This window comes from Alligator sinensis, unplaced genomic scaffold (genome assembly GCF_000455745.1).
Source record: "Alligator sinensis unplaced genomic scaffold, ASM45574v1 scaffold282_2, whole genome shotgun sequence".
Classification (NCBI taxonomy): domain Eukaryota; kingdom Metazoa; phylum Chordata; order Crocodylia; family Alligatoridae; genus Alligator; species Alligator sinensis.
In genome coordinates this window covers 838,824-856,974 of record NW_005841879.1, presented here as the reverse complement: position 1 = coordinate 856,974, position 18,151 = coordinate 838,824, and the positions used below count along the sequence as shown (strand labels likewise).

Sequence of the window (18,151 nt, the reverse complement as noted above, 5' to 3'; positions counted from 1 at the left end):
AGAGTCTATAGATCAACAATGCCACGTTAGTCTTGTATCTTTGTTTCTCATTTACAATCATGCATTATGAATAGAGCAAGACTTCATTCCTTTCCATCATAACATTATCTGTGTTTCCTGTTATTTCATATTCATTAAATTGAGTATTTCAAACATGTAAAATAAGTGGCCCAGGCAACATGTACACAAAATGTACCATATCCTAGCCTTGCTCAACAGCAAAGAGGTTGTTTATGAGAGTGTCATGTCTACAGCTCAGCCCTCCTCTGTCCCAGCTTCTGAAATACAAGAGAATAACTCGGTTCTTCTTGTTCTTGTATCACTGACTGCCCATCCCCTGCACTGAACAAGAGAGAGGCTATTTAGGACAAATAATGACAAATAATATAATTAAACAACACCAAGATATTTACTTTCTGGCTTTTCCTAACTTATGAATACCTGGCATGGCAAACTTAGCACCCTTTTCGTAGTTTCATAGTTGGTCGGGTCAGAAGGGACCTGAGCAGATCATCAAGTCCGACCCCCTGCCATGGCAGGAAGAGTACTGGGTGTCAAACAACCCCGGCAAGGTGTTCGTTTAACTTCCTTTTAAAGACCCCCAGGGTAGGAGCCAGCACCACTTCTCTTGGAAGTTGGTTCTAGATCCTAGCCGCCCTGACATTGAAGTAGCACCTCCTGATGTCTAGCCTAAATCTACCCTTTGCCAGCTTGTGACCGTTATTTCTTGTCACTCCTGGGAGTGCTTGGGGGAACAGGGACTTCCCCAATGCCTGCTGATCCCCCCCTGACTAGTTTGTAACAGGCCACTAGATCCCCCCTCAGCCTTCTCTTGTGGAGGGTGAACAGGTTCAGGTCCCTTAGCCTTTTAATGTAGTGGTTTCAACAAGAAAGCAGGAGGCAAAATATCACGTAGGACACGATGAAATTCAAGAACAGATTACTAGCAGGTTTGCATTAATAGAGCATGCTCTGTTGAGTTCACATTGGAAATGGTAATGACAGTAGGTTATTATCTAGAACTAGAAGGCACGCTAGAAAGGAAGGGCAGATTACAGTGGGACCTAGACAGGTTACAGGGATGGGCAAATGAGAATAGGATTTGATTCAATACTGACAAGCGCTGGGTGCTGCACTTGGGCAGTAAGAACCAGCAGCAGACCTATAGGCTGGGGAACTCCCTTCTCGAAAGCACGGTGGCAGAAAGTGATGTTGGAGTCATTATTGACTCCAAGATGAACATGGGCCGACAATGCAAGGACACGGTCAGTAAGGCTAATCGTACCTTGTCGTGCATCCACAGATGCATCACAAGCAGGGCCAAGGAGGTGATCCTCCCCCTCTATGCGACACTGGTCAGGCTGCAGTTGAAGTACTGTGTCCAGTTCTGGGCGCCGCACTTCAGGAGGGATGTGGACAGCATGGAGAGGGTTCAGAGGAGGGCCACCCGCTTGGTGAGAGGGCAGCAGGGCAGACCCTACGAGGAGAGGCTATGGGACCTGAACCTGTTCAGCCTTCGCAAGAGAAGGTTGAGGGGGGATCTGGTGGCTGTCTATAAACTTACTAGGGAGGGACAAGTGGGGTTTGGGAGAGACCTTATTCCCCCGAGCGCCTCCCGGAGTAACAAGGAATAATGGCTATAAGTTGCTAGAGAGTAGGTTTAGACTAGACACCAGGAGGCGCTACATCACTGTCAGGGCGGCTAGGATCTGGAACCAACTTCCAAGGGAAGTGGTGCTGGCTCCTACCATGGGGGTCTTTAAGAAGACACTCGACGTTTACCTGGCTGGGGTCATTTGAGCCCAGTTTCTCTCTCTCCTGCCCAGGCAGAGGGTTGGACTAGAAGATCTACAAGGTCCCTTCCAGCCCTACTTCTATGAATCTATGAAAACTGGTTGAAAAAAATAAAACCTATTTTAGTGAAAAATGTTGAAATCATAAAATGTTCAAACAATAACTTTTTGTTGTTTTGACTGTGTTTTTTCTCAAATATTTCAGGGTTCTTTCATTTAAAACCTCAAAAAGATAAATCACTGTCAAAGCTTTTGTTATTGAGTCTGTTACATTTTTATAACCTTACAGATAGTGAATATTCTTTTTAAAAGAACAACAAACACTATTTATTGAAAATTATTAGCAATTTTTGTGAACATTTTGTTTTGGAGAAAAGGCTGTATGGTATATGAGCTCACATGTGTGTGCGTGCCCCCTGAGGGTATGTGTTGGCACAAACCTAAAAATCGGATCCTTTCTCAAAACAGCTCTTCCATATTTCATTTCCAAATATCGAAGAAGAAAAACGAAAGCCACACACTGGATGTAAGGCTGAAAAAAGAAATAGCCAACACTTTATGAAGAGCAATACAAAAAAAATTATAATACTAAAGGTAGAAATCACATTTAATTCATAAACTCAGTGGGACTCTGATCTGTGACTTTTATTCTCTCTCTCCAGTTTCAAAGAAATAGTTTTGGGTAGTTGGGCCAGCTATCTCTAACTCAATCCAACTAAAATCCAATCTAAGATCTCCACTTCACAGAATTAGTTTTATATTGCAGTCCCATTTTCTTCCTATTGAAGACTTACATAATCTAATATTATTTGCACAGGTGACAGATGAGACCCTGGATTCATGGACTAAGTCCAACTTTAAGCCATACTGAAAAATCTAAGAGTTGGTATGTTAGATTCTGTCAAATTATGTGCATTTTTCTAGCTTATGGATTGCAGTGAATGCAATACAGGGTATATAAAGTACATTAGGATACATGGCCTATACAAAATAATAAAAATTAAAAAGTAACGTTGAAATTTTTTTTCTTACTCCAAACACAGATATCAGTATTTCCGGCCAGCTGGTTTTAAAAAAGGGTTCAGGAAAGTCTGCAACATCCTGTAGGAGCAAAAATACACGTTTGATATAATACTATCAAATGTTGGGAGAGTAATAAACAAACTGATAAATATTATCAAAACGAGTATTTCTGTTTTACTCAAAGTGCTCACAGTAGGAAAGAGTAACTGTGGGGATTTGAATTTGGGATTCCTAATATTCTAGAAACCGTTATATTCCTGAATAAAACCAAGATCTCTTTAGGAGCAATAGCGCTGCAAGGGGCAAGCATCTGTCCCCTCTAGTTGCTCCGTAGTCCCAGCAGTGGATAACATTTTCTTTCCATCTACTCTGCCGTTGGGTTTTGGGATTTGCTCCCCATTTTTGGGAAGAAGAGCAGACGCTTCTGCAGGGAGTTGTGCTCTTTAATCGCTGTACAGAACTATGAAAATCCCATGGGTAACAGAAACAGAGAGGACCTTGTCAGTGTGTCCAGTTAGTGTTAACATTTCCTACTGAGAAACTATGCATTTTGTTTTTCCAAAGAAACTTAGCTAGGTACATAGCTAGTCTCCTTGTGATCTACCGCAATAACTTACATATAAAGTTGTGATGCAAAGGCCAAATAATGGATATATAGGAAGGAAAATGGACAGAACGTAATGAACAATTCTATCTTCAGTATGAAACATGAATAAACCAAAGAGGTAGACAGCAAATGTTACCTAAAATGAAAAAAGAAAATAATTTGTATGAGTGAAAAAGTTCCCTTCGCTCATTGTTACTAAGAATTGGATACATCTACCACTTGGGGTATGAGTGCAAACTACTTGATTCAGTAGAGGGCCCATGCAAACATATATACAAAATATAGTGTTGGGAGGCATCTGGGGCATTGTTTCTGATTCCGACGTCCCTCTGGATTTTACAGCTACTAGATTTTATTGCCTCAAACTTAGTTTCATAGTAGCTCGGGTCAGGAGGGACCTGAACAGATCATCTAGCCTGACCCCCTGCCACAGACAGGAATGAATGCTGGTTCACAAGACCCCAGACAGGTGATCGTCCAACCTCCTCTTGAATTTGCCCAAGGTAGGGGTGAGGACCACTTCCCTGGGAAGTTGGTTCCAGATTTTGGCCAACCTAACTGCAAAATATTGCCTTCTGATCTCCAACCTAAACCTATTCTCCATCAGCTTATGACCATTGTTCCTCGTCACCCCAGGTGGTGCTGGGGAGAAAAGGGATCTGCCTTTTTGCTGTTGATCCCCCCTGATGAGCTTGTAGGCAGCCACCAAGTCCCCCCTCAGCCTCCTCTTGCTGAGGCTGAACAGGTTCAGGTCCCTCAGTCTCTCCTCGTAGGGCCTGTCCTGCTGCCCTCTCACCAAGTGGGTGGCCCTCCTCTGAACCCTCTCCAGGCTGGCCACATCCCTTTTGAAGTGCGGCGCCCAGTACTGGACGCAGTACTCCAACTGTGGCCTGACAGATCCCTTTCCACCTCTGTGCTTTCAAGAAGGGAACTCCCCAGCCTGTATGTGTGCTGTGGATTCCTTCTCCCAAGGTGCAGCACCCTGCATTTGTCTACATTGAACCCCATCCTGTTCTCGTCTGCCCACTTTTGTAGTCTGTCTAAATCTAGTTGCAGCCTCTTTCTCCCTTCAAGTGTGTCCACCTCGCCCCACATCTTAGTGTCATCAGCAAACTTGGACAGCATGCTTTCCAACCAAGTCGCTGATGAAGATGTTAAACAGTGCGGGCCCGAGGACTGAGCCCTGGGGGACCCCACTGCTCACATCTCGCCAGGTTGAGTACAACCCGTCCACCGCTACTCTGGGTGCGCCCCATCAGCCAATTTTTTACCCATCCAACTGTGCAGGCATCAATGCCACAGTCACTTAATTTATTGATGAGGATGGGGTGAGAGACAGTGTTAAAGGCCTTCTTAAATTCTAGAAAGACTATGTCCACAGCGACACCATCATCCAAGGATTTAGTTACTTGGTCATAAAAGGCAATCGGGTTGGTCTGGCACGACCTGGCTTTGATAAACCCATGCTGATTGTCCTGAGCATGATCTCCCCTGCAGGCCCCCCATAGATGCGCTCCTTGATGATTCTCTCCAAGAGCTTCCCGAGCACTGAGGTGAGGCTTAGAGGCCTATAGTTACTTGGGTCCTCCTTCCTCCCCTTCTTGAAACTTGGGACCACATTAGCCAGTTTCCAAGTTGTATTTATAGGTTGGAAGATTGAAACAAAATCATAGACAACAGTATAGATACTGACATACTCTGGAGGATAAGTACCACAAAAAACCTTCTATTTTGTGCACCTCCTGGTTTTTGGCTTATATATATTTGGATTTACTACATGATTGGACCACTTTTCTCTCATGTACCAGAATACGACTTTTGGCCAGGGGAGATTTGGCAATGGTATAGGAGATGAAGTCTGACAATTGAGCATGGATCTTAAAATGGAGCATGAACCACTACACTGGCTTTGCAGAATTGAAATATTTTGGGTCTTGGTTTTTTACAAAAAATTAATGAAAAACAGACAAAATATGCAATTAGCTGGAACATTTTTGACAACCTTGTTACACACACACACACACACACACACACACACACACACACGCTTGTGTATATGTATATATCCAAAACAGTACTGTCAAAAATGTATACACACAGAGACACACACAGCTTTTATATATATGCATATACATATTTAAAAATGGACATAACATACATACACACACACATTTTATGTACACACACGCACATACAAATACAAACTGAGATATGTTCAGGCCACTGAAAAGTCTATATTCTTGTGAGGGTTTTGCTGCTGTTAAGCTCCAGGTTACACAGTTTAGGCACAATACAGATTTTCTATGAGACTAGCAAAATACTTTGGAGTTCCATTAACGCCCCCCCCAAACAAACCAAATTGTAACCAACTTGTTAAAACAAAAATGACTGGAGAGGACTGAGATTGAAATAAGGTGCAAAATAGAATCATTTCTGTCGTGAAATGACTGTCAATGTCCTGGAGCTGCACAGGGGGTTCCCCCGAGGTACTGCTTCACAGATTTTAGAGCATGAGCGCCCTTTGCTTACCATTACGAGAGTAAAGGACAAAATATGGCTGCTGCACCCCTTGCGAAATATGAAGGCAATTAAATAAAGGAACAGGACGAGAGAAGCTCCATATCCAAAAAGTCCTATAAACTGTAAAGAGAAAGGTTTTCATTAGGGATAAGTGAACTGGTGCGGACAATCAGAAAGCTACAATTGCAGCAACCTAGTCTAGACTGAATTATGAATAGGAATAATTTGAGTCAAGGGATTAAAAAAAGAACATGATAAGCGTAAAATATTTTGTAAAGGGCAAGATTTATTATCTCCGTTTCATTACTAGGGATACACAGACATGATTACTATAGGTAGCTTATCCAGGGCTTTGCTCTGTAATAAAGAGCAGACAAACAATTATCTCTCCCAAGCCATCCATCCAGCCACAGGAGATCTATCACAATGGCCACCAGATCATTGGAAGCTGGTTTGCCCTGGGTAAATTTCCAAGGATTAATTTTACCTTGGATTTTAGTGATGTACTACTACACAGTAGGACTGTGCATCATGTGCCCATTCCACTTTTACTTTGTAGTAAAGTCAGTTTACCAAGTAAACAGCGTGTTTTCAATCTGACCCCAGAGGGATGAAAAAGAGGATGCAGAACAGCAGACATGCCTTGCCCCCCCCCGGTCCACCTGTAGTTACACTACTGAAAAGCATCATTCTCATCTAGAATATTTAAGGCTTTATTTGGGACAGGGATAGGGACTGAGGGTAAAATACAGAACACATTTTTCCAGGATCCTATAATTTCATTGTGAAAAATTGGTTTTTGCACCTAGAGCAAATCCTGCCTCTTTCCTGCATGCAGCCAGGGAGATTGTTTCTGTATTCTGAAAGAAAAGTGCAGGAAGAAATGGCAACGTTTTGTTATGTCTTGAATTCAAATGCTATCAAAATTATAAACTTTCATGTGAATACCCAGCAAAACTTGGTCCCATTTCACAGCTCGAATGAGAGTGGACGTTTGAATATATGCAAGGATTTAGGGTTTCAAGCAATTCTGAGGCAATTGCTCTCTCTCTTTGGTTTTCAGGATGAAATATGTTCTGTATTTTCTGAGGTTTCCCTTCTCATTTTTTCAGGAGATATTTCTTTATAAGTGATCATCCAAAGATTTACCAAAACGAGCAGGGTACCAGGATACCGCTGAGTTTGAGAACTCAGTGAAAGTAGTATCCCATACATGGGGATAAGAAGGATCCAGGCCAGAGGAATGTCCACCAGTGCCTGCCCACACCAGTAAGCTGATGGGATGAGCCCAGAGACACGCAGCTGAGAATGAGCTTTCCTCTAGGAACACACATGGAAAACAGAGATGTTAGTATTGTTTTTTTAGCAAGGATAACAGTTTCCAATTGCTGATAGGATGTATGGTAATAGCTCAAGGAAGTAATGTCACCAGTGAGTCTCCTATTCTGTTACTGCTGCCCCCCAAATATTTTTCATCCTTCTCACTCTCTGGCTATCGCCTCCTTCTGGTCTTTCATTCTGTCGATACATACGTTCCCTCGTTCCACTTCCCTGCTCAGATGGTCAGAAGACACTTTGCATGAGTTAAGAGTTTTAACATGCAGATACTTGTGCCCTTAGTATGGTCTCAGCATAACATGGAACGTCACCCTTGGATGTCTATAAACATTGTCCTTCTTTCTCTACTGTGGATATACCTTCTAGGTGTGCTTATAACATGCCTTTTCTCTCTCTGAGTCTACCTTGAGTTTCTCTTTTCTACACTGCACATGCACGTATCTCTCACTCTCTCTCACAAGAGTTTGTGTTCAGTTTTTTAGGATTTAAATTTCTCTCGGGCTTCTCAGAGTTGTTTAGGCTCTTGTATGAACAGCATGCTTCGTGTGGAGGCCTGTGTTGCAACTAAGAGCCGTTTAGTGCCTACACAACTGTATTTCCTTCTTCCTGCAGAAATTCTGCTACAATCAAGGATTTTTACCTTGTAATCCTCTACGTGGTTCATCGCAAAGTAAGGTGGGAAAGCAGGAAATAAAACCAACCAAAAGAAAAAGTAGTTCAGGAAAAAATAATTCCAGAACATTCCTCCATGTTTCTGCAGGGGAATAAAAAGAAGATATTTGAAGAAAACCAGCACTGTAACAGCCTAAATCCAACTGGATATCACAACTGAATGCATAGTTATTAGGGCTGTGCGAAGCTTCAGTCCCTGATTCGATTTGGGGTAGATTCGGCTCGATTCAGTGACCGAATCGCCGTATCTGGATTGAATCAGAGGACCTTTTAATCTCTCCGAATCGAATCAGAACCCTCCGAATCAATTTGGAGAGATTCAGAAAGATTCGGCAATTCGGAAATAGACCCAGCTTTAAATGTTTTTTCTACATACCTCTAGGTAGCAGGGGCTCGTGAGTGCTGCGATGTGGGGGGGCATGGAGCGTCTCACAGAAGCGTGGGGTACTCTCCAGCGCGCTTGGCAGTGAACCCAGAAGTGGACCAGAAGTACTTCTAGTCCACTTCCAGGTCCACCGGGGAGCACTCAGGGGGGACCCCCACACCTCCCCCCTGGCTCAGTGACTGCTGCTACCCGGGTCTGGAGGGCACCTACGGTCCCCCATGGCTGATCACTGAGCCAGGAGTGTGTGTGGGGGCCCCCAGTGTGCTCCTTGAAGACAATTGTGCTAGTTGCGTGAAGCCCACTAACAGCACTAGTATCATGAATACCACTGATGAAATTGGCTGATAAATACTTATAAAAAAAATAAACCCCCTAGCTCCTTTTTATTAATAAACTGATTACAATTTGAGCAGTTAGACACTCTCTTTAAACCAGCATTTTTGACAGGGAAGTTAAGACACTTACATGAGAAAAAGGATGATTCCAGATTCGGATATGCTCAGTGGAATTGAAGGTTCCCAGCAGCGCATTGCTAATGATATTCACAAGCATGGGGAAGCAGTTGGTTACCTCCAGGTGACACATTATTGTAAACCTGTAGCTCTTAAAAAAAAAAAAACACAGGATGACAAACTCAAGTGTGCTTCATAGCTCAGCAAGTACCAGGAAACGATAAGTTATAGTTCATGTTCTAGGTCCTAGAACAAGATGAATAGGAAGGTGATCTAGAACCTGTCAGGAGCCTAGAATGTAGTTTGAGCTGCTAAAAATCAAGCAATGAGGTAGGTGTCAGTATGCATGACTGAATTTAGTTCAGCCTTGCCTAATTTAAATAATCCCAGTGTCTTGATCACTTTGGATCTGTGTTGCACAAAGTCCAACCTTGAGACCCTGCTTGGCTGAGAGGTAGGCAATGTCTTCAGCAAAAATGTTTTGCTTGGACCATCTTGTAGACATACAGTGTGTATCTTTATCCCCAAATACAGCTTGCAAATGCAAGCTAGTATTCAACATTTCAGGAGCAGCAGACCCACACTACTTATTTTAAACAGTGTTTTCATGCAGAAGTTAAGAGGATTCAGTAGGTGTCTTATGCCAGTTGCAAAATATAAGTTGTTGTTAATGGGCAGCTGAAATGGCTTGCACTCTACCTGGTCCTCACGAGATACTTTTATAGCCCCATTGTGTATTAACTCCTCTGTGATATTTTTTCCAGTAGTTACATCCAACATTATTTTCTGTTTCTCTATAGCACGGACAAAGTTCTCAATGCTGGAGCCTGGTAGGAAAGTAAAAACAGACAAATCACCATGTTTGAAGCTGTTTTACAACAGTCATCCTTGGGGGCTTTGCTGATATTACTGCCTCCCAAACAAGACCAGAAAAAGCATAGAATAAATACTAGACTGTCCAAGCAACATTTATTTAATGATTCATTGCATTTTTGCATAAATTGCCATCCTTAAATATTGCCATCATTAATTGCCTCACTCCTGCGTTCGTTGTCTGCATATTTAACTGTCTTGCTGCACCAAACTCCTGATAATCTCTTGGTTCTTGATTTCAGTGGACTTTTTCAGTACCATCCAGTGTTGAGTTTTCTCCTATTTATCTGAACATTTCTTCAGAATTTGTCCCAGCAGGTCCTTATCTTTAACCCCCACTGTCCATAGAGGTTTCCAGCCCTTTGTTCATCTCACTTTGCATTGTCTGAAGGCAACTGCCTCCAGCTCAAACATGTTCAGATATCTTTTTATATGGAATCCAGGTCTGTGATGATGAAACAGGATCAAAACATGACTTCATCCAATTCCACAAGACTCTCTCATCAGCTTAATCTAATAGTGATAAAAACAGCACACCCACTTTCCTCTTTTAAGCCATCTCCACTTCTCCTCCTACTCCTGATGGCAATAGATAGTTATCCTCCCTGATACAGATGAAGTGGGAAGTTTTTCACTCCTTTTAGCCCACACATCCTGGCCATGTACAAATCCTATTTCCACTCCCTTATCATCATCCCAAGAATCTGTTTCTTTCAGTCCCCACAGTCTGAACTCTCATTTAGGGAGTTCATAGACGTTGGGGCTAGAAGGGACCTTGCAAGATCATCAGGTCCAGCCTCCTGCCCCAAGGGCAGGAAGCCAGCTGTGGTCAGATGACCCCAGCAAGATAAGCATCCAGGTGTTTCTTGAAGGTATTCAGAGTAGGTGTTTGCACCACTTCTTGGGGGAGTCTATTCCAGACTCTAGAGACTCGGATGGTCAAGAAGTGTTTCCTTATGTCCAGTCTAAAATGGTCTTCCAGCAGTTTGTGACCATTGGATCTTGTTATCCCTTGGGGTGCCCTGGTGAACAGACATTCCCCCAGGTCCTGATGCACCCCTCTGATGTACTTATAGGCTGCCACCAAGTCACCCCTGAGCCTGTGCTTCTCCAGGCTGAAGAGTCCCGTGCAGTATCATTACGAATGTACATTATGAATATACAGGATTGGCAACCACTCCCTCCTGGTCATTGGCTGTCTCAACACATCCATGCCTGCACCTAGTAAATACCAAATGTAATCACTAGAGATAAGTTTGTTGCAAGCTGTTTGGCAAAATTATTTCCCTATTCAGATTCTTGCACTAACACTTCATTTATTCCCATATCAAAGATCAGCTTCTTCAGGTCACCTTGCTCCTATCTTCTCAGCTCTTTCTTTTTTCTTTTTCTTTTGAGCTTCTACCCCAGCTTCTGAGCCCCTGTATTGAATTGCTCCCATTTTATCTGACCCTGTGTTGAACTTACTTGAAATGATAAAAAGCAATGGCATAGAAAAACAATCAGCTTTGTAGTTTTGCTTTCCCCTCACCTGTTTCATTGAGGACTAGGAGGTTCATGTAGTCCTTGTCAGACTTCTTTCCAACAGGAAGGAAATACAGACCAGAAGTCAATTCCCAAGAATTTATTACGTGCCACACCTCTATGAAGATCAGTTCCAAAATCAGAGGGAGCATAAAAGTCAGATAGAGAAGTAATCTATATTGAACAACAGATGGAGAGTTAGGGGAATTGTAGGGTAGCAACATCACACCTTCAATTAATATATTCCTTGTGACTTTACTTTTAGAACCACTACTTTCTCCACTATCAAGACGGGTTTTTAAAATGTGCAAGGAAGAAAATTTCCAAGACCTTTTCTTTGACCTGTGAAATACCATTTAGTCTAGGCTTAAATTTACACTTTGCTGTAAATCACCATTTTCTGTCTGTTATGTGTGTTCCTGAGAGGACATTTTCCTGATGAAAATGGTGGCAACACACTCTGAGATGCTCAACTAATGCTGGTCCTAAATCACTGCTGAAACAGCAGCCGCACACACTGCACAGGCAACCTTGGAAGCAGGCTGCCTTTTCCAAGCCACCATGGAAACAAGAAGAGCTGAGCAGTGGTTATGTGACTGCTCATCCCTGGCTTCAACACATGGCCCAAGTATCCTAAACCCCTTCCTTCAACAACCCCTGGGCAGGCACCTGTTCTCACGCACCTGCCCTGGGAAACAGGGAGATTGAATAAGCACCTAACAACTCCAACAGCCCACTTTTCTTTCCCTCTTCTGAAGGCACCAGATGGAAAAAGTACCTCTAACCCCTTGAGTCTGGGGGAGAGCCAATAAAAACTTCCAAGAAGTCATAACTGCAACAATTACTAAACCAGTTGAGATTTTATTCACTATGTATAAGATGCCATAAAATAGTTTAGCTAACCTCCCTACCACCCCTCATTTAAAATTTTTTTTTAGAAACATTTGTTTGATAAATAGTATTGGAGAGGCCAACTAGGGGCCATGCTCTTCTTGACTGGCTTCTCACAAACAGGGAAGAATTGGTGGGGAATGTAGACATGGATAGCATCTTGAACAGTAGTGACCATGAGATGACTGCGTTTAGGATCCTGAGGAAAGGAAGGAAGGAGAGCAGCAGAATAAGGATGCTGACCTTCAGAAAAGCAGACTTCAATTCATGGTGGGAACTGATGGGCAGGATCCCCTGGGATGCCAGTCTGAGGGGCAAAGGAGTCCTGGAGAGCTGGTTGTACTTTAAAGAAACCTTACTAAGAGCACAGGAATGGACCAACCTCATGCAAAGGGAGACTAGCAAGTATGGCAGAAGACCAGCTTGGCTTAGCAGGAAACTCTTCAATGAGCTAAAACACAACAAAGGAAGCTACAGAGGAAACTAGGGAGGAGTATAAGAGTATTGCTTAGGCATGCAGGGATGAAGTCAGGAAGGTCAAAGTGCAATTGGAGTTGAAATTAGGAACAGATGTGAGAGGTAACAAGAAGGGCTTCTACAAGTACATAAACATGAAGAAGAAGATCAGGAAAAGTGCAAGTCCCTTACAGAACAGGCAACTTTGTGACAGAGGATGCAGAAAAGGCCAAAGTCCTCAATACCTTTTTTATCTCTGTCTTCACAGGCAAGGTCAGCTCCCAGACTGCTGCACCTGGCAGCACAGACTGGGGAGGAGGGGAACAGCTGATAGTGGTGAAAGAAAAGGTTAGGGACCATTTAGAAAAGCTGGATGCATAACAAGTCCCTGGTGCTGGATGGGATGCACATGCAGGTGTTGGGGAAGCCGGCTGATGTGACTGCAGAGTTGCTTGCCATTATTTCTGAAAGCTTGTGGCAGTTTGGAGAGGTCCCAGATTATTGGAAAAGAGCAAACATAGTGCCCATCTTTAAAAAGGGAAGAAGGAGGATCTGAGGAATTACAGACCTCAGTCCATAGAAAAATCATGAAGCAGGTCCTCAAGGAATCCATTTCTAAACACTTGGACAAGAAGAAAAGTCAGCATGGATTCACCAAGGGCAACTCATGCCTGACCAACCTAGTGGCCTTCTATGATGAGATGACTGGCTCTGTGGGGAGAGCAGTGGATGTGGTATACCTTGACTTTAGCAAGGCTTTTGATACAGTCTCCCACAACCTTCTCACAAGCAAGCTAAGGACATACAGGTTGGATGTTGGACTGTAAGGTTGGTAGAAAGCTGGCTGGATCATTGAGCTCAAAGGACTTGTATAATCAATGGCTTGATGTCTAGCTGGCAGCCAGTATCAAGTGAAGTGGTCTAGGGGTTGGTCCTATGGTTGGTTTTATTCCATATCTTCATCAATGATCTAGAAGGGGTGGTGTGCACCCTCAGCAAGTTTGCAGATGGCACCAAGTTGGGCAGAGTAGTAGATACACTGGAGGTTGGCCTAAGATTCAGATTGACTTAGACAAATTGGAGGATTGGACCAAAAGATATCTCATGAAGTCCAGTAAGGACAAATGGAAAGTCCTGCACCTAGGACAGAAACATCTCATGCGCCAGTAGACTGGGGACCAACCGGCTGAGCCACACCTCTGCAGAAAAGGACATGGGAGTTATAGAGGACAATAAGCTGAATATGAGTCAACACTGTGCTGTTATTGCCAAGAGGGCTAATAGCATCCTGGGCTGCATTGGTAGGAGTGTTGCCATTAGATTGAGGGAAGTGATTATTCCCCTCTATTTGGCACCAAAGAGGCCACATCTGGAGTCCTGTGTCCAGTATTGGGCCCCCCACTACAGAAAGGATGTGGAAAAACTGGAGAGAGTCCAGCAGAGGGCAACAAAAATAATTTGGGGGCTGGGGCACATGACTTATGAGGAAATGTGGAGGGAACTGGGCTTATGTAGTATGCAGAAAAGACTGAGGGGGGATTTAATACCAGCCTTCAACTATCTGAAGGGGGGCCCAAAGAGGATGGAGCTGGACTGTTTTCAGCGGTGACACATGACAAAACAAAGAGCAACAGTCTCCAGTTGCAGGAAGAGAAGTTTAGGTTAGATATTAGGAGACATTTTCTCATGGACGATAGTGAAGCACTGGAGTGGGTTACCCAGACGTTGTGAAATCTCTATCCTTGGAGGTTTTTAAGACCCAGGTTAACAAAACCTTGGCTAGATGATCTAGTTGGGGTGGTCCTGCTTTGAGCAAAGGGTTGGATTAGACGTGACCTCCTGAGATCTCTTCCAACCCTCATTTTCTATGACTATTTCAAATAGTAGGACATGTACCGTAAAAAATAATTTAGTTGCCTAAAATGAAAAGAGTTACAATTTGAATGCTTATTTTTCCCATTTTCTGCTATTGAATGCAAATGAATGAGTTTCTATAGAGAGTTTTTTTCTTTTTTCTCATTTAATTTTTTCAAAATTTTAACATTGGAAAAGTTTGTTTCTAATACTGGAGAATTTTTGGTGGTGTATAGTAGGCAAGTTGTAAAAAGTTGGGAAAAGGATTAAATTTAAATATCACTTGTTCTTTCTAGTCATTGGGATATGAAACAAATAGTAATAAAAAAGGGAAAAGGTGATGCATTTAAAATTTGTCTTTTTTTGAAAAATGAAACAAAACAGAAATGTTGTTTCTTTAATTTTGAAACTTTCTCAAGTAAAGTAAATATTTCGTTTTTTTTTCAGAAGAATACTGGGATTTTTCCTAGCTCTAATTAGTGCAGCTCTTTATGTTGCGAGTATCTCAGATCAAATTTGTTCCTTAAAACTAAAACCTAGTAGTCTGTATCCTTGGAACACAGCTATGAGAAAAGGAAGTCCCACTCCATGGACAAGTATTCTCTGAATGTGCCCTTAAACCAATCAGAAGCTCCAAGGCACTTACAGGTTCCGCAAGGTTTTATATGCCGTCTTAAGCTTTAGGATGCGCATTCGTGCTATGGCACAGACTTGTTGCTTCCAGAGAGTTGTGCCGCTTACAGTTGCTTTTCCCATGTCTGAGAACGACAGAAGACCTTCTTCCACTTCATCAGCAGAGAAAGTCTCTCTTTCCTCTTCTGCCTGCCCATCTCCTACAGGAAGTTTTCAAAGGGCACAGTTTCACCATTGACATGGTTTTATATGATAGTAGAGTGGAAGAGATATCAATTATGATGAGCTCTACTAGCAATAAAACTCTTTAAACCCTTAAGATACTATACAGAACATCCATCACACCTACGAGTTCTGTGTCCATTGATCTCTTCCGCTTTCCTCCTCCAGAGGTTTGCTTTCCAATGTACATACTTTACAGATAGCTGGGTGATACCTGAATGTTAAGCATTAAGCAGAAGCCCTACAGAGAAGGGCACTCACCTCCAGTTGATAGTTGTTGAAGAATTGACCCAGACCTGCCTGGTACTAGAGTGAGCAAAGGGAAATGACTGCAAAAGGCAGGCCTCATTGGCACCTCACTTGTGTGATGCTTTGGACATTCTGGTTAAAATACAGTTGTTCCCCAATTTGCATTTGTGCATCTCATAGCTCCCTCCTAAGCACAGTATTTTGCACTTTCTCTTCTTGAATTTTGCATTGTTTCTTTTCAAGCCTTGGATAGGTGTTGCTTATCAAGAACACTCTGATGGTGTAATTTAGTTTCTCTAGTTTTCATGCGGGAATCTGAGTTAGTGGTCATAATGGTTTTTTTCAGAGAAAGCCCACAGGTCACTGAACCTGGCTTTTTTTGCCACTAATGGCACCTGGCAGAAGCATACCCACATATACTCAGTTTGCCTCATCACCCACTTGATATTTAATGATAGATCAGGGCTAAAACCATTCCTCTTTCTATATTCATTATACTTGGGTTTTAATTCTTTATTTTAACCATTTTCATGAATGCAGTTCTATTGTAACTGTTCAAAGAAATGTTAAATAGTTAGTTCTCGGTCTGAATATGATCACTACAGGTAAGGATTTGTAGTTAGCTGAAAAAACCATGCAAGATTAATATTTAAATCATCCTAATTTTGCCTGGCTGACAATTGCATGATTGGGCCTGGTATTTTACCTTCTTGATCTTCACCTTCCAGTTTCATGAAGACATCTTCCAGGGTTGTCATGGTAACTCCATAATTAACAATTCCTTCATCAGAATGGCTGTCTAAGCTACAGAACAGATCTGCGTAATAGAAAAAACATATGTACCCTTGAAGGCATAAGGAAACGTATAGATCTCTGGGCCAAATTCTGCTCTGAAATACAGGAGCCTAGATCCAGCTAATTCCTTATACATACTGGTGTACTGGAAGCAGAATTTGACCCTCTCTCTTACTTTTAGGGTAACCATTTCAACAGTGAATGGACCAACATTTTCAGGTCTTTCTAAGTTATTCTTCACTTTTGTAAGAAGTTCATATTCCACTGAAATGAAAAGGCTCAAGAGAATAGTAACAAATTACCAGATACTTCTTTTGATCAACCAAAGAGAGTTGACTTTCCAACTGGCATCATTATTCTACCTCCCATAGGTGCATGGGACTCTAACAGTTAGTTATTGACAAGAGAGGAGCACTAGGGGAGCTGTAGCCCAACAACGTAGTCCATCTTAGAGAGCAAAATACGAAGGCAAGGCTACATGAGCTACAGCTGGACATGAACTACAGCTTGGGGAGACCTCAATTCAGAATTTCCAAACTAAAATTTTAGATTTGGGATTTTGATTTTTTTCCAGCAGAAGTTAAACATTTTCATGGAAAATTAAGAGAAAAGCACATTCTTAGTTGAAAATTTCCATAGGAAAAAAATGCCCCTGTTTCATCTTCTGAGATTAGGACTGCTCCTTTGCACCAAGCGTAAGGAGTTTTTTCAAGCACAAAACAGTGACAACACAATATTAACAGCTCCTATCTCCCAAAAATATAAATAATCAAGAAGTCAGAATTAGAAATGTCCCTACATGCATGCGTATATGTGTGGGATTCATTCTTTGACAGTACTTTCTCTATGGTAAAACACATAGTCAAACCAAACCTGATCTGAACAGTTTTATTTTTTTCATTATTTTGAAATGTTACTCCTGTGGGCATTTTTCAGGTTCTGTCTTTGGCTGCATCTATACATGTCAGTGTGGTAGGTGTAGGTTACCTTTACAGTGCTACTTCACTTACTGGAAGAACAAAGAAGTTAAAGCATCATGAAGTATCAGTACTTTCATAAACTGAAAGAAAAATTAAGCCTTAAACAACACCCAAATAGGATCAAAGCTTGGACCCTGCTGTGATTTCCTCAACACTAACCCTTAAGAAAAAGTCATGTTAACTATTTGTGTCTGGTTTAATTATGCACTTTTTTCATGAATGGAAGAAAAGTACATGTTTTGAATTTAAATGTATAGACTAAAAGTTTGGAAAAAATTCTGAAACAATACTCTCATATCCCTAGGTAAAACTTTTGAGGGGATTCAAGAATCTTGTAGAATTTCTCTTTATATTTCTTTTTTATTCACTAAATTAATATTTTTGTACGACTGATTGTTGAGCATTTAAATATATAATTACCTGGAAATTTATCCACATTTTCCATTGGCAGAATATACCTTAGTTCATTTTCACTCTGTCCTGAGAATGTGGCATTAGGCACATACTCTCTGACCAGAGATGACATCCTCTCAGAGTCACAGTGCTCACTGACATGCATCCTGTTCATATAGGAAATTTTAAAATGAAAAAGAACATGATTTTCAGAATCTGAAATCAGATTCAGGAAACCAAAACCCAGCAATCCTTCATTAATCGTCATTCAGAAATATTTTCCAGATCCTGACGAGCTTATTTAGGAAAGCATTTCACTGTGATTTTTTTTCTAAAGGTTTTTCTACACAGGCAGTTAATAGGCAGTGAGTTATGGTGCACGGGGAACACGTAGGGGGTGCAAATGAGTGCACGTGCACCCCATGAGCATGACAGCGCACCCCCTGTGAAAAGGCACCACAGACACTGCCGGCGGTCACCGCCTGCCAAAC

At 42.0% G+C, this 18,151-nt stretch overlaps 1 protein-coding gene across 1 annotated transcript in view; it reads right to left on the bottom strand.

Moving 5' to 3' along the window:
- Nucleotides 1-18,151, bottom strand: part of LOC102385166 (ATP-binding cassette sub-family A member 10) — a 72,822-nt gene that overhangs the window by 8,283 nt on the left and 46,388 nt on the right. The window contains exons 28-40 of the mRNA XM_025196232.1: nucleotides 17,688-17,827; nucleotides 16,199-16,309; nucleotides 15,035-15,221; nucleotides 11,195-11,361; nucleotides 9,490-9,617; nucleotides 8,804-8,941; nucleotides 7,922-8,035; nucleotides 7,093-7,263; nucleotides 5,953-6,063; nucleotides 3,434-3,559; nucleotides 2,826-2,894; nucleotides 2,139-2,325; nucleotides 253-358 (exon numbers count right to left, since the gene is read on the bottom strand). Of these exons, the coding sequence (XP_025052017.1) occupies nucleotides 253-358; nucleotides 2,139-2,325; nucleotides 2,826-2,894; nucleotides 3,434-3,559; nucleotides 5,953-6,063; nucleotides 7,093-7,263; nucleotides 7,922-8,035; nucleotides 8,804-8,941; nucleotides 9,490-9,617; nucleotides 11,195-11,361; nucleotides 15,035-15,221; nucleotides 16,199-16,309; nucleotides 17,688-17,827 (1,755 nt within the window). The remainder of the gene's footprint in view (nucleotides 1-252; nucleotides 359-2,138; nucleotides 2,326-2,825; nucleotides 2,895-3,433; nucleotides 3,560-5,952; nucleotides 6,064-7,092; nucleotides 7,264-7,921; nucleotides 8,036-8,803; nucleotides 8,942-9,489; nucleotides 9,618-11,194; nucleotides 11,362-15,034; nucleotides 15,222-16,198; nucleotides 16,310-17,687; nucleotides 17,828-18,151) is intronic.